Genomic DNA, 17,343 nt, shown 5'->3' on the forward strand with positions numbered 1-17,343 from the left:
ATAGATGTATATATTTACATAACAGTAAGTTTATCTGTGTGTGCAGAATGGTCTATACCAAACTCCTCCCTCATTTTTTGGTCTAGAGACTTGGGACTTAATATATTGAAAATTTGGACTGTGGAACACATTCGATTTGGTATCTAAGCTGTAAAAATATCCGCTAAGTAATCAAAATTGAAAAAAGTAGATCTAGCAAGTGTAAGCTTACTAAAACTGTTACTTCTCTGCATGCACAAATATACATTTTTCCGTTCAAATCGCTCAATTTTGAAGGTTTTCTGATCCATCTGTCGACAGCTGAAACAGTAATGACTAAGGTTTGAGAGCTAAATGCTTGATGGCACCCAAGGCATCTTTCTTTAACTTTTGAAATCATTGGTACAATATAATATTCAATAGAAAATTGGCTCTAATAATAATAAATACAAAATCTGCACGAATCAAAATATCATGTTTAAGCATATTTTATGACTGCACCACAGCGGTGAGGGGCACTACTATATATTGGGTACAATATGATAATCAATAGGGTTTTAACTCTACGATAATAAATATGAAATCCCCATAAATTAAAATATCAAACTTATTCATGACCAGGCAACGCCAGGCGGCTTGCTAGTATATATATATATATATATATATATATATATATATATATTAGAGAATTAGAAGGCGATCACAATGTGAGGAATGAGATATAGTCGTTGTTGTTTTCCAACTATATCTCATTCCTCGCATTGTGATCGCCTTCTAATTGTCTACTAGATACATATCCCACACAATGCTTCAAGCAAACTACATATCAATTCTCTCTCTCTCTCTCTCTCTTTCTCTCTCTCTCTCTCTCTCTCTCTCTCTCTCTATATATATATATATATATATATATATATATATATATATATATATATATATATATATAGTGACATTGTCAGCGTGTATGGAAAAAGTCTCTACCAAACTCGTCTTTGAATGTTTGGTCTACGGAGTTTAAATTTGATATATAAGGTATTGGGACCTGTAGCACACTTTTGAATTGGTTTTTAGCCAGAAAAAATGTCTGCTAAGATGTCAAAATCAAAAACAAAACAGTTAACTGTTGTAGGGTAGATATAATAAATAAATATCTGAATAAGCCCTAGGCAACTGAGGATACACCCAGAAACTGGAATGCATTAAAAATAGAATTAAGAATAAATACAGGAATAGAGACCGAAAAATCATATGGTTTAATCCACCATATTGCCGGCTGTCTAAAATCAACATCGCTAATTTTTTCCTGAAGCTTATAGATAAACATTTTAACATGAACAACCATACACAAGATATTTAACAGAAAAAAAACTGCAAAAAATAGGTATTCATGCAGTAAAAATATAGAAAATCTAATAAAAACACACTATGAAAAAATCAGCAAAGGATATTAACACAAGAAATGTAAAATGTAACTATTAAATTAAAAGTAAATGCTCACTGAAATGTAACTGCATGTTTTAAATCCATTATTGTAAGATATGGTGAGCATTTAAGAACAAAAACCATATGCTGGTTAATTTTATGTAATTCTAGTACTCTCAGGGTGTTTCAACATAGATATAACATATGCCTGGAAGAAATGATTAGGATATTTAAACACGAATATATTAAATAAGAGGGATGGATTAATAGCTACATAGGCGTAGACATAAAATTACAAGTCTATAATGGCAACATTAATATCTACACCATGATCTATATTAGGTTTGGAATAGATTATTTAGAATATTTGCAATCATTAATAAATTATGAATGAGTTTATAAATAACTTCCTCAAATTATTATCTGAGTTATGGAAGACAGTGATCAATCGGTTTATATATGCTTGAGTAGGTACTGTATGGGTGTATGCTGATGTACTTTTAAGCATATATGTATGTGTTTACTTGTGTTTGTATATATATATACATATATATATATATATATATATATATATATATTTATTTCTTCACTCATTTTTCTTAATTAAGCCTCGCCTCGACAGTCGAGTTTCAAATTTCTTCCATTTCTTTTTTACGCACATTTTATCTTTCTTTTAATAATATTATTGGAATTCATTCCCTTCTCCTTGTACCTATTTGTGAATTATTCCACGGATTTCTGCCTTTTGGATTATTTTGGATCATCTTCCAATTACGTGATTCCCTTGGATTTTACTTGTGCGAATGGAAATTTAATTAACTTTCTTGGATTCTGCATTTTTTAGATTTTACCCTCATTGGATATTTATCCTTCACTAGACTATCCATTCACATGAAATCACTTTTTTATTCACTCTATTCCCTCTGCTTCATATTTTGTTATCAAGTAAGATCTATGACTTACTTGTAGTTTCATCATATAATTTTGCAAGCAAAATCCGATCCCACATTTTCCTAAATCCTACCCTCTGATGAGAAGGAAAGTATTTCTTCGAAACTCAGCGGATTAAGGACTATCCACTTATTTAGTGTTTCCTTTTTAAAATTAAATATGTTTTTAACTCTTTTTCAAAGTGTTTTTTATCATGTTTTATTAACTACTTATATATATATATATATATATATATATATATATATATATATATATATATATATATATATATATATATATATATATATAGCCTAAAGATCTAAAGAAGCTTTGAATAAAAAAATGCAAAAATAAAGAATGCAGTTTAAATTCCTGGAAGGAAAAAAATATTTGAACTTTAACCTATCGTAGACTTATCACCTACATAATCCGTAATAATAATAATAATAATAATAATAATAATAATAATATATATATATATATATATATATATATATATATATATATATATATATATATATATATATATATATATATATATATATATATATATATATATACTAGCAGGCCGCCCAGCATTATCCAGTCATAAAATATTCATAAATATCATATTTTAATTTATGCTAATTTCTTGTTTGTTTTAGCCAATTCTCTATTGATCATTACCCAATATATAGTAACAATGATTTCAAAAGTTATAAAAAATATGACTTAGATCACAACCAGAACGTTTAATGCTATAACCTTAGTCGTTATTTATTTCTCCAGCATTGTTTCTGTCTGAGCTAATGATAATTAAAAGATTAAAAATTAAAATTATATATATATATATATATATATATATATATATATATATATATATATATATATATATATATATATATATATATATAAAAGATAAAAAAATTAAACTATGAATGTTTAATTTTGCACATTTCGTATTATCAAATATTTCGTTTTTAGCTGAGAGTTTATTTATTCTAGTATTAATTGTTCCTGGTATTTGCTTAATTATGTATGTAAGTTGATTGAATCTAATGTTAATGTATGAGGGTGCGTTGTTCTCTTTGTTATAAAGTTGAAATATTCCTTCTGTTCTGTTTAGTGTAACGTTTAAGTAATTAATTTCCTTGTAATTTGAGGTGAAATCGATTTTAAGTCCTAGTTATTGTTAATAAAATAGAATGAAGAGACTATATATGGGTATGTATGTATGTGTATGTGCTCGTGTGCGCGTGCGTGTGTATACTCACAATATTTTCTCTCCATTTCAGGCGGGGTTGTTGAATTGATTTCTGTATTTTCATTTCTATAGGTGGATGTTTCCTTTCGCAAATCGCCGGCACTTTGGGCTGAAAAGTCCGGAGATACTTCTTGAACCTGGAAAATCATTAACAGAGACTATACGCATTCACATGACAACTTCTATTAATCTCTATATATAAAAATGTAACTCTTGGTTCGTTCGCAATTAATAGTCTAAAAAAAACCACTGGACGGATGGCTTCCACGTTTTGGTATAATATGTTTACTATATCCATGTGTGTTTTTATATATTTCTTTTTAATTATAACATTATACTTAATTTTTCTATGATAAATAGGTGGTTTTCTTTGTACCGATAGGCCATTTTTTTTATTTAGGGACAATTATTTATTACCACTTCCTGCCACGTGACCAGTGTTTCCAATTTAGCGGTTTTCCTGCTAGATCTGGAGATTTCGTTTGCAATCTAGCAGGGAATTCCAGAAAATCTGGAGATATTTGGCACCCACACACCCGCAATTTTAGATTAAAAAATAAAGAAAAGCGCTTGAAAATACTTTAAAACATAAAATAAATTCATTCATGTAAGTAAAACAAAAGTAGCATTTATCACCTATGGTAAAAATATTTATTGATTATTTGTTTTGTTTTTCACCTTTTTTAAAATATGTTGCACCATTATTGTGATGTTTAATTTGCAGTATATTTCAATTTAACTTTTATTATAAAAAGTTTGAGTTTATGATTTGTTTCCTGCAAAAAAAAAATACCCTCTCTAAAAAAACAGGTAAAACTAGCTGATAAAATATGTAAGCCTTCTGGGGAGCTAACCGCTTCAATATAATTCCACAAACATATAGTGAGAAAACACGGAACATTTTATATATTGAATATACTATATTTATAATTTTTTTATGGTAGGAAGTTAAAATATGGAGTTTTTTTTTGGGGGGGGGGTGAATTAGCGATTTTTGAAAATTTCAGATGATAAAAGTTAAAAATCTAGCGATTTTCTGGACATTTCTTTCTCCTGATCTCGCGGGTTTTTTTCCAACACTGCATCAGTAAAAAAACACTACAGGCTTAATGCAAACAGAATGTGTTTACAATATCGGTAAATTTTCAATGGGTCACATGATTATTGATAATGTAATCATGTGATTGAAATTTAATTTAAATTAACCACACGTGGTTGCTTTCCTATCGAAAAATGGGAGGTACAGACAAAATGAATGCCGACGCTCAAAGTGTATAAACATTTTGACCCCTCCTTTTACTTAAAAATTCACCAAAAATCAGGAAATTAACCAATTTTAATGAAAATTGCAGTATTTATCAAATAATGATCGCAGGATATAATGAACTAATTATTTTTACTTAACTCTTAGTAAAAATGTTTTATTTTGTTTAAACAAAAAATACCTTTACTAAAGTTATGGTTTTCAGTAGTAAATAAAAAACGCAAGAATTTATTTTTGCTTTTTTTATATAAATAAAGCATCGTAATTTGTAACAATAAAACATAATTTTTACAGTAACATTACGAAAAAAGCCCTTAAAGTCCGTATTTATGAATTCGATATAACTCGAAGAAAAATGAATTCTCGCATACTATTCAGGAAATTAAAGATTCAATTAGGTTCCTATTTCAGTCACCTAGATTATTTAGGGTGAAATCTAAATATTTTTTTTTTGCTTAAAAAATAGCATTAATACAGTAAGTTATGTAAAATTTGCAAAGAATGCTCTGCTTTACGGTTGTTGTAAAAATGGAACGGAAATTTGAATTTCGTTCCCTTTTAAATTCGGTACATTTTTACATTACGTCCAACTCATCGTTCACATTCGACACGTTAACTTTTATAGCTTTTCGGGTATGCTAGCAAGGTTAGGGGTGTCTATTCCGAAAGCCGTTCTTAACATGGGTAGATTGGTAGGTGTGTCAGAAATTTCGTGAAAAATAGTGAATAATTCCACCCCGTCTTTCCAAGCTTATAACTCCTCAAAAAATGTAACTCAAGCCCTAATTTTTTTTTCAATTAAAGGAGCAAGGATCAAGGTTTCATTAAAAAAAAAAAACAAAACAAAAAAACAAACAACGTGTTTTTTTTAAAAAAAGGTTTTAAACTTCGGACTTTACAGGTAAATTTCTAAAAAACTACTTTTTTTTGTTTTAAATTTGAATATATTATTTATTAACCTTTTCTCTTCAATTTGTGATATATAACACTTTGGTGAGTAAATTATTTACTTTTTAATAGACATTTCAAAATGGGAGGCGTGAATTATTCGACCCCCTGTCTTTCCAAGCTTATAACTACTCGAAAAATGTAATTGAGTCCTAATTTTTTTTCAATTAAAGGAGCAAGGACCAAGGCTTCATAAAAAAACCCCAAGAAAAAACAAACAACGGGGTTTAAAAAAAAAGTTTTAAACTTCGAACTTTACAGGTAAATTTCTAAAAAACACTACTTTTTTGTTTTAAATTTGAATATATTACTTATTGACCATTATTATTATTATTATTATTATTATTATTATTATTATTATTATTATTATTATTCAATTTGTGATGTATAAAACTTTGGTGAGTAAATTAATTATTTACTTTTTAATAGACACTTGAAAATGTGGGGGGGGGCGTGAATTAAAAAAAAACGTTTGTCTAAAATATTATATTCGGTTTATTGGAAAGAGCATAAAATTTCACATTGACCCTGAAATATCGTAAAAGTCATTACTGTTTTTCAAAAAAAAAAAAAAAAAATATTTCTATTACTTTTAAAACAACTTTAATAGTTTATTTTGGAAGTATAATCCATAAAGAAAATAAACAACCCACTTTTAAACGAGAAATTACTAGTTTTTTTATATTTTATTCGCAGTTTCGTGATAGGGATGTCAAAAATTCCTACAAAAATTCTGATATATCTACTAGATTGGAGTGTTTATTTGTTGTAAACGTACCCGACAACCTATAAATGTCGACATTTCCAATGTGAATGGTAAGCGTGAATGGTAAAAAATAACAAAAAGATATATCAAACTGACTTTTTCGTTTAAAAATGGAATTATTTCCCTTTCGTTATTAACTTTTTTTTTTTTTTTTTTTTATAAATATTTTGTGTTTTATATACATAAAGTACAATTGTTGAATGTTACTGTTTTGATTATATTTGTTTGGGGGGCACAATTAAAAAATTAAGAAAGATTAAAACGAAGCGAAATTTAAGTTTCCGTTCCATTTTTACAACAACCGTAAAACAGCGCATACTCAGCAAGTTTTATCGTAATTTATAAGCATAATGTTGAAACACTAAATCAACATTTTATTTATTTTTTTGCATAATTAATGATGGAAGTATTTTTCTGTTTATTTTCTGAACATCTGTTAAAAAAAATGTATATTCTCTTGAAAAAAGAATCAAATTTTTCTCTACTTTCATTTAACTATTTACAGTGTTCATGTAAAGCATTCATCTGTTCTTTTCATAATAAAAATTCCGTTTTCAAAGAGAAACGTTTACTGCCAAATTTCTTAAAAAAAAAAAGTGCAAGTTTTCCTGAAAAAAAACAACTTTCACCTAACAATTTATGGTAAAAAAGTAATCTTTTTTTTGGGGAAAAAATAACAACTTTTATTGATTAAAAAAATTGCAAAAAATAATAAAAGTAAATAAACGAACAAAATGCAATTTTTCTTGAGGAATGTGTCCCATTTTAACAAACTGAGCCACAGCAACGCGTGGCCGGGTACAGCTAGTATTATATATAATTATTCTTATTTATATTAATATTATTTATTAATGCTAATATTATTTACATTAATTAATATAAATAATATTTATATTAATTAATATTATTTATATTAATTAATATTATTTATATCAATTAATATTATTTATATTAATAAATATTATTTATAATAATTAATATTATTTATATTGATTGATATTATTATATTAATTAACATATGTTTAAAATATGATGAGCTAGGAGTGTCAGAATTCGCATTAAAAAAAGAGTGATTATGTTGACTCGCTATCTTTCGAAGCTTATAACAATATGAATAATGTAATTTAAATCATAATTTTTTTCAATAAAAGAGCAAAGACCAAACTTTAAAATAATAAAAGGTTTTATCGAAAAATATACAATATTTTTTTAAAATCGGTTTTCTTTAAAAAAGATTTCACGAAATTCAACGAATTTTAACTTTATCTTAATATAATAAATATATATAAAGTAAAAAAAAATCACTTATCTGTATAAAATACTAAGCAATGGATGCTTCCATTCTTCATTTATGAGAATTTATCCATAATTGTATTTTATATTCCATGTATTTTTTAAATAAAAGAATTATTTTAAACAACTATTTGAAAAGACCGCCATTACGTAAACATTAATGGTGTTAGCTAGCCGGTGTTTCTTCCTGTTTTGAAATACGGATAAATAGCAGGACTTAAAAACAACACATACACGTAAGCCGTGAAGACTTGTGCGTGAAGAAATATGTGTCACCGTAGGTAAAAAATAATCACATTTTACTTATCAGTTTTTGCCTTAAAAAAAAAACGATTGACGAATTTTTGATTTTTTTTTCTTCTCTCAAAGAAATACATAAGTTTTTGATGTAATATATTTTATTCTTTCTTTATGGAGTGAATGTTTTTTTTAAATACCTAAAAAATAAAGAAAGAAAATATTGAATGAAATAGAAAACATTGTTGTAATTTTACGAAATTTTCTGGTAAATATAACAAGATTATAAGGTCTCACTTAAAAACCAAAACCAAAAAAATTCAATGTGTTTAAAAAAAAAAGTTTTTAAACTTTGGACTTTACAGGTAAATTTGCAAATAACTGCTCTTTTTTATTTCAAATTAGCTTATTTTATTCATTGATCTTTTATCTTCAATTTGTGATATATAAATTTGACGTAAGAAAATTAATTATTTTCATTTGAATAGACATTTCAAAATGGGGGGAAGTGAATTTAAAAAAACGCTTGTCTAGTTTATTAGAAAGAGCATAAAATTTCACATTGAACCTGAAAATATCGTAAAAATTGAAACATTAGAAAAACTTTGATAGATTTTTAAAGTTTAAAAATTGAAAAAATTTAACTTGTAAAATTCAATTGATTTCATTACGTAAAAAATGGCTGCATTTCTATTATTTTTTAAAAAACTTTAATAGTTTATTTTGGAAGTATAATCCATAAAGAAAATAAACAACCCACTTTAAAAAGAGAAATTACGAATTTTTTATATTTTATTCGCAGTTTTGTGTTAGGGATGTAAAAAATTCCCCCAAAATTCTGACACACCTAATGATGTGAATTTTTATTTGTTTTTATTTCTAAAACACACACACACACACACACACACACACACACACACACACACACACACACACACACACATATATATATATATATATATATATATATAGGCACTTACCAAATCTTTTCCATCGTTTTCTTGACAGGAATGTATGCAGCCCAAAAGAAATTCGGGCTTATAGAATCGGCTTCTGAGATGAGGTGAATCGTTTTATCGTCACAAAGAAATTTTCGACCTGAATTTAAAAAAAAATATATTTTTTAGTATTTCATTGTAAGAAGTTTTTTATTTTTTAAGATTAATCAGTTACATTTTAGCAATCATCATCATCATCATCATCATCATCATCATCATCATCATCATCATCATCATCATCATCATCATTTTAATGATTTTTGTGCACAGACATGACAGAAAAGAATAGACACTAAGATAAATATTTTTCCTAAGATTAATATATGCTTATTTATATTTACAGATAAGAACACTGCTAAAATAACTTAGAGTATCACATTAAAATGGCATCTAACAATATTAAAGTATGCCATAAACCAAAAGAGCATCAGACCTATCAAAATTTCTGCGTAGGTCATCATTAAGGTGGCCATAGTCAATGCAAAATAGCAGGAAATCACCACTGTTAATATTGATCGTACAATTCACAAGAGAGAACAAAGAGTGCACAAAACCTCATACGGATCACACCTTTGAAAGAACCTTGCGTTTTGTGAAAAAAAAAAATGTTGAAAAGGATCCTCAGTGCAAAGTCTCTACCGTTGCAACACAAGTTGGTGTCAATCCCACAACAGCTGTCAGGTATCTTCACAAGTTGAGCTACTAGGAAACCTCTTCTTCGTCCTGCCAATATGAAGTGTAAAAAAGATTGGGCTCGTGAGATGGTGGAGAGACCTATAGCATTTTGAACTAATGTCATTTTCTCTGATGAGTCATGATTTGCATTATTTCCTGACAGTGGGCAGTCATGGGCATGCAGGCTCTCTCACCAAAAGAAAAAGACCGCACCCAACGCTGAAACATAGGGGATTCCTGGGTGATGGTATGGTGTGCAATTTGGAGTGATGGTCACTCAGACCTGGTGGCGTAAGGAGGAAAAATCAATTCTGCTAAATATGTTTCAATATTATATGAAGGAATCCTACGAATATTCTCAAGTGGCAAAATGAACCAAGTTAACTCCTTATTTTTGGGAGACGAGGCTCCTTGCAACTCTGCTAGGGCGACACAACATTTGTTGAGCTAAAATGGGGTTAATAAACTTCTGTGGTCAATTGAAAACCTTTGGGCGTATTAGATCAGAACCTCCGCAAAAAGAACTGGAAGCAGTCTTTTAAGCCTGAAGTTTTAGCATTATTGCATCAGACATGGCAAGAAATTCCTCAAGATGATATTTTTCAAGAGTCCTAACATTAAAAACAGCAAAGGGGATGCCAACCAAGTATTAGTTAATTCATTCATTATTTTTTCATTTTGTTTTATAAATGATATGTTTATTGAAATAAACTGTTTCTGTGGGTGTCTGTTCTTTTCTGACATGTTTGTGTACATGCAGATAATCAAGAGCAGAATGCATTTTCTTCTTTTTGCCCTCAACAAATCATACCAGAAGCAATGGCAGCCTGTTCAACTTTATTCGCTTCTAAGCTAAGACGAAATACTTGAGCTGCTTTTCGCTGCTGCTGCAGCATTGGCAGCATACTTTGAAGAAACATTGCAGCAACTCATCAGCTGCTTTGCATATGCATGCACAGTGTTTCACATGACCATCAGCTAAAAAAAGACACCCCCAACTAAGATGTAAGCATTACGCCAAACATCACCATTGACTACTGAGAACTTCAGAAACTTTGTCTCCATCATTTCCAGCAATCTATCCTTCGACTCTGAACTCCACAAACGTATCAGCAATGTGGCAACAACTATGACTCGCTTAGCAAAGAAACTCTTGAACAAGATGTTGAATACCAAGATGAAGGTGTATCGAACTTGAATGACTAGCACACTGCTCTGTGGCACTTAACCATAATCCCAAAATTCATATCAAGAGAACAAACTAATCACTAGGGCTATGACAACAGCATATTCTTTTCATTGATTTTACTCTCGAGTATATATCCGACAGTTATGCACAATTAATCAACTGAGGATCACATCACTCTACATAAAAACATAAGATATCAATCGATATATACCAGAGAATCAAAACAAGGAAAAGAATATGCTGTTGTCATAGCCCTACTAATCGCCCTCTACCTGCATTTTCCTGAAAATAACCTGGCAGAAACATGTCTCAAATAAGAGCATCTTTAATCAAGCATATTCGCTCTGCTCAACAATAACTCCAGTTGCTTGGACAATGGGAGGATTCCAAAGGATATTCTATACGGTAAGCTGCAACCAACTTCAGAGCAGCACGAAGACCTAGTCTTATGCTATACGATTGTCTGCATGACGAGGCCAAGTGGCATCAGCCCAGCAAACTGGGAATGTGTGAAGACTACAGCTGCTGGAGAATTGCTGTGACTGTTGACAAGAGTTGCACCCTGACAATTATTTGTAATGTAAATAGAAAAGCTTTTTTCATGGGAATAGCTCCAGACTAGATGTGAAGTCACTTGATGTAAAGAGCTAACAAGAACGAAATATGATTATCACAAACATAGAAGATAGCTATTGGCCTTAGTCTTGAAATTGTCACTATCGCAATTGAAATGACTAAAATCATAGGTAGGAGGAAAGCAGTCAGCACTTAGAGAGTTCCACAAGACTGCAGTTTTTGGAAAGAAGCTACTTGAAAAAGAAACTGTATTATAATGAGGTAGAAAAAATGATGGAGATCATTAGACCAACAAGTTAAACAAGTTGGAACAAAATAAGACTATTCTGAATAGAAACATAATTGCCATAATAGTATTTATAGAAAAGACTGAGACTAGCAACATCACGTCTGTGAGAGAGAGAGAGAGTTTAGAGAAGAAAAAAAGGGTAAGGCTGATCAAATTATCGATACGTTTCTATCAAGAACCCTTAATTGAACAGAGATTCAGCAACTGAAATATGACAACAGTGCTCTATGTATGGTCTGATAGTGAATTTCGTGAGAAAGTATTTGGAACAATATTATGATAAGCAGAAAATTCAAAGCAAACTTTATTGTGAGCAAAACAAAAGGTATTTATTCAATTATTATAATAGATTTTTTTAATTTACAATCCACACTGTATTTCTGCTGTACTGAAAAGAATATGAAAATATAACAGTATATCTTTGTTGTCAGTGAAAGTTATGAATGGTGGGTTGTTAGAAGGGAGATGCATGCATAGGAATTCGATGGACTCATTCTTCTCGGGTCCAAACTATGAACCAACTACAATACTCATTTCGGGTTGTCATTTAGATGTCCTCTTGGAATGGAATCGTCACTATCGCCACACTTCAAGGGTGTTTTATTCAGCGATCATCATTTAATGAATTGATCTGACATTGGTCCAACTGGATTACACTTTTATTGTCAAAAATTACCTTCTAAAATCCAACATTTAACTTATCTTTTGACAATCGATCATGTTCATTGTTTCTTCCTTACACATGTGACTGATGTCAGGTTCATTATTTTTATTCAAATGACTTTTTTTGTACACCTGATAATTATTTTATGTTGTTTCTGGCATATCCTCACCAGCTGAACCTATCATTGTTAAAAACGATTGTCTCGTTATAATAGCAACAAACAACCACACCTCAAAGAAGCAAAAGATATGATTTCTCTGCTGACAGCGTGGGAAAACCAAGAGAACAAAAAGACGCAAGCAGTGTGGCATATTGTGAAACACTCAAGAATTGTGTCAGTGTCTTAGTCGGGCCTACCTATGGCAAAAATGATATCGTCCAAGAGCCAGAGAAAGACATTGCCAGAATCGTCCAGAGAGTTGTGTCAATGGCAAAAATGTTTGGGATCATATTGAGTTGACGGAAGCATTCGGATTATGTTTAGTGTTTGGTTGACTTGACGGTTGTTGAAAGTGATAACAATATAATTTTGGTTCCATATCTCTTCCCTTGTGAAGCTACACACTATTCTGGCAATTATGGTCTCTGACCCAAAGCTTATAGCGGTGTTTGATGGCAGTGACTTTAGACAGTCAATAGTGGAAAGCTGAGCTGATATGTCAACAGATTGAGGTGAAGCATATTGAGTGTGACACCCCAATGCGTTTGTTAGGCATATGCTGTGTACTAGCACTTGGATGAGGAAAAGTGTGCAGATTTTGATTGCGTGAAGAAAACGCTTTGCCTTGGATCCCTTCACCGCATGGAAGCAGTTTGCAGCATGCCACCTCCAACCAGTTGAAATGATCAATGTTTTTTTGGCAGAAATATGCAGGCTTACGATCCTGTTTGGCGGCAAATCAGATCAGTGCCTGCAATGTGCATTCATTGCTGAATTGCCTAAATATGCAGAGAAACTATTACGAGCATCCTCCCAAATTGAGAACCTAGATCTGTCACACATGCTGGCGCACATTCGCGTCATTTTAAAGAACTACACTGGAGATACAGAACTACACAGTTAGAATCATGCACATCTTAGGAGACAGATACTCCCCCGTGGTGTTATTAATGTGATGGACCCAATCATAAGGCACGGTTGTCTACTGGATCATCAGAAGTACTGGTGTCAAGTCCCAAAGAATCATCACGTGTTATTGATGTCAGTGGCATGGGAACATTATTCGATTTTGTACAGGAAATGAGCAAAAGGGCAAGAATTCAGCATTACTCAAACGATGGAGACTTGATTTGTTGCTCAAACTCTTGTAAAAGTTTAAGCTGTAGATGGAGACTACCTAGATTTGATTTGTTGCTTGGGTTGGACACAATCAAGCGGCTGGGAGGAGGAGCTGTGACAAACGTTTGCACAATTCAGGAAATCAAGTTTTGCTTCTGTCACTCTTACTGAGCCTGATTTTACCATGGAATATAAAAAGAATACTTGGAAGTGGACTGCATCATGGAAATGGGCTGGTGACCAACCGCCAATTATGTGGAAAAATAAAAATGAAAAAGTTTCAAAGAATATTTTGAGAAATTTTCTCTGGCAAGCAAACCCTCAAAACAGCTGAGACTGGACTCACATGTGTTGGAATTATGTGTCCAGACAAAGAAAACTACAGTAATCCCCCATAAACTTACTTGTCGAATCGTCTTTTCATTGTGCAGGAAATTGATTGGCTACTTCCTAGTGTATGACTGGTTACATGTCGCCACAGCGTTTGTGAAACGAAGGGTAAATATTGACAACTGGATGATGAAATGCAAGATGATCAAAGACATTTGTTCGAAAGTGACCCAGGACGATCGAGTAAAAGGTGATTAGTGTATCGATGGGCAAGAAGTTACATTCTGTAGATGTTAGTTACCATTGCTTTCCACAACTACGCCATTGCCATGGTTGTGGGAAGCAATGGTCCCATGGCAGAAGAAGCAAGCTGTTTCCGAGTGGTGCATGAGAACAAACATCTAAACTTGGCTGAGTTTGATGCTGTGTTGCGAGGTGTCAACTTTGCACTGCAATGGAAAGTCAAAACCATTCATTTACAAACGGACTCTGCATGGGTATATTGGTGGATAACTGACATCTTGTCTGGACAGACAAGAATGCACACCAAAGCAGACTCTGAAATGTTAATCAAGCATCGTCTCCGTACATTCTGAGAATTGTTCTCAGAATATGCACCAGATAACCAGGATAGGAAGAAAACACAAAAGGTGTGATGTGTTTTATAGAGAAGGACGAGATAATCCACACAAATTGCTGAGAGTTGCTGAACTTATAAATTACCAAACTAAGAAAAAGAGTCAGTATGCCTGATGAAAAAACATCTGTCAACAAAAGACACGCTTGAATATGGAACAAAACGGTGAAAAAAAAAATCCCGTTTACTGTGAACCATAATACTTCAAACTCTACAGAGCAAACTATTTTGGCTAACAAATAACCAAATGGAAATGGCAAGCAAAACATTTGACATTTGGCTGAATCCGGAATTTCATGGCATCTCATCTGATTACAGTTTCTGAATGGTTTGACCAGGTGGGGCTGGTGTGCAAGATGTTTGGTGTTGACAACTTTGAGTGTGTTTTAGCACTCAGGCTTAGAGGTGGTTTTAAAGCAAGTGAAAGAATCCCTCCTTATAAGTTTTAAGTTTTGCATTTGACAAGTTTGTTTCTCATTAGATAAACTATGGACGAATACTTGGGTGACCTACCGAACTTAGCACATCTAATTTAAGAAAAACCTTCTGACTGATTGTTCAGTTGTGCTTTTATGTCAGGACTTCCCAATTCCATTAGACAACCATTGCATGGATCCTCAAGGATGGAAAGCATAACTTTAGAACAGATTCTTCCTATGGCTCCATGTCGCATACAAAAGAGGTAAAGGTAGATGAGTCTACAGCAGCCAGGCAACACAGAGTTCTTCCTCATGTGCCTGTAGACCCAGTTTCAACCTTGATCAGCATCTGATATGTTTCCAATCCTCTAACGGTGTTGTTCATCACCAAATGACAATCTCATTAACCTTTTATCCTGAAGCCTTCGAGCATTAATAAGCAATAATACATGAGAATATATAAAAAGTGTGTAAAATGGACTGATATAAATCTGGTACAATAATATATAGTAACATTTCTTTATCGTTTCTTTGATAACTTTTTTCCTACAAAATCAAAATTGGATCCTAGTCCGTTAGTTTTTTAGGTTGATCGTTGTAGCATACCGTGAAGAAGAAGAATACAATGTAATTCGATTTAATTCCTTCTAGAAAATATGGTGTCCAGATCGGAATTATTTTCAAATAATAAAAAAATGAAACTCTGAATAGAGTTACTTTCATTTGATTGAGAGAAAAATATTTTGGAATAAAAATGTTTTTTCACTTCTAAATTATTTTTTATAACAACACCGCAATACTGGGTTAATTGTTACTCTAAAAGGCTCCACCACGAACATGACGTTACGATAACTAAATTCTCATATTTCATTTCTTTAATAAATCTGCGATTTGAATGTACTCGTCAGGTTGATAGATATGCTGAATGCTGTAATTTTGGGTTAGGGTTAGGGTTGTCTTGCCCTTTTCACGACTGAGTTTGGAGAAGTTGTTGTCAGACTAAGACAAGTGACTTTCGTTTCTGTCTTGCTACCTTTTTTCTGTGACTTTTCAGAAGTAGGACACGTTTACTTACGGCTTCAGTTTAGATTGCTGGATCCTCCCACTCCAGAACCATGTTTCTTTGAGAACGACAATTCATGATGTAACCGTAAGAACAGATGTTGTTGGCAACTTAATAATAGTTTATTTACTGGTCAATTGATGCATTACAAATTCAAGATGGCGGACTTTAAAAAGCAGATTAATCATCATCACCAGCGTAACTCTTTCCTCCAATTCCAGTCCTTCCTTACCATCTTGAAGGCCTTTGCAACATGGTGTTGTCAGAGATATACCGTCTAGAAGTTTAGTTCATGGCACGGCCGCCCAAGGTGGATAGATTTAGTATCAAGCAGTATTAGATCCGCAACTCGTATAACAGGGCACTTGTAAAAATCTGGAAGGTGTTGGCATATTGGTCTTTGCATGTGGCAAGTAAAGATGTGTCGGGTGTAGAACTGCATATGGTTTGATAGTAGCAATGTTGCTTTGTGTGTTCTGGGTTAAACTTTCCTCGACTTGTATGCAACTGCTGAACCTTGGTCTCGATGTCGGAAGTGGGGTGATGTAATGTTGCCGGTTAACAATAACTGCGACTAGTGAGGTGGATTTCATAATCCTGAGGCACAATTATCAATCAATTTTATTGGAAAAAGTAGCAACTTGCAACACGCCATTCAAAAAGACAGAAGATATTGCATCTATATACCATCTAAATGTTTGTCCAATGCGACTTTAAACCTAAATATGATAGACATTATCATGACTATCTTTCAGAGAGCAGAAACACGGACACTGTTGGCTTTCTTTGTGGTACATCTTCTGCTGATAATTGGTGTAAAAAAATCCTCTAAACGTAGATTTACATTCTTGTTGATTCTCTCACATTATTTTCTGCTCGAGTGAGGACAGATTTATTTTTTGAAATCGTTCTTAGCTGAATTTTATTTGTCTACTAAATTAAGCTAAATATAATACACATTATCCACCTGTAAGCCTAGAGACTGTGTTAGGAGTACATCATATACATAGAACTATAAAAACACAATATGTTTAGTATATACATAATATACTTAATTTACATAGATAAAGATAGAGATTACTTCCCTGATGCCAAGAGACAGCTTTTTACATGTAAAAGCCTCGAACAGACAATGCATATTATTA

The 17,343-nt window shown here is 31.8% G+C and overlaps 1 protein-coding gene across 2 annotated transcripts in view; it reads right to left on the reverse strand.

The window, feature by feature from the left end:
* Positions 1 to 17,343, reverse strand: part of LOC145258288 (uncharacterized) — a 109,113-nt gene that overhangs the window by 61,519 nt on the left and 30,251 nt on the right. For both annotated transcript variants that reach the window (XM_080116298.1, XM_080116299.1), the window contains exons 4-5: positions 9,060 to 9,177; positions 3,582 to 3,708 (exon numbers count right to left, since the gene is read on the reverse strand). In XM_080116298.1, coding sequence (XP_079972424.1) covers positions 3,582 to 3,708; positions 9,060 to 9,177 — 245 coding nt within the window. The remainder of the gene's footprint in view (positions 1 to 3,581; positions 3,709 to 9,059; positions 9,178 to 17,343) is intronic.

The sequence above is a fragment of the Euprymna scolopes genome, chromosome 33 (genome assembly GCF_053919585.1).
Source record: "Euprymna scolopes isolate OS-2025 chromosome 33, ASM5391958v1, whole genome shotgun sequence".
NCBI lineage: Eukaryota > Metazoa > Mollusca > Cephalopoda > Sepiida > Sepiolidae > Euprymna > Euprymna scolopes.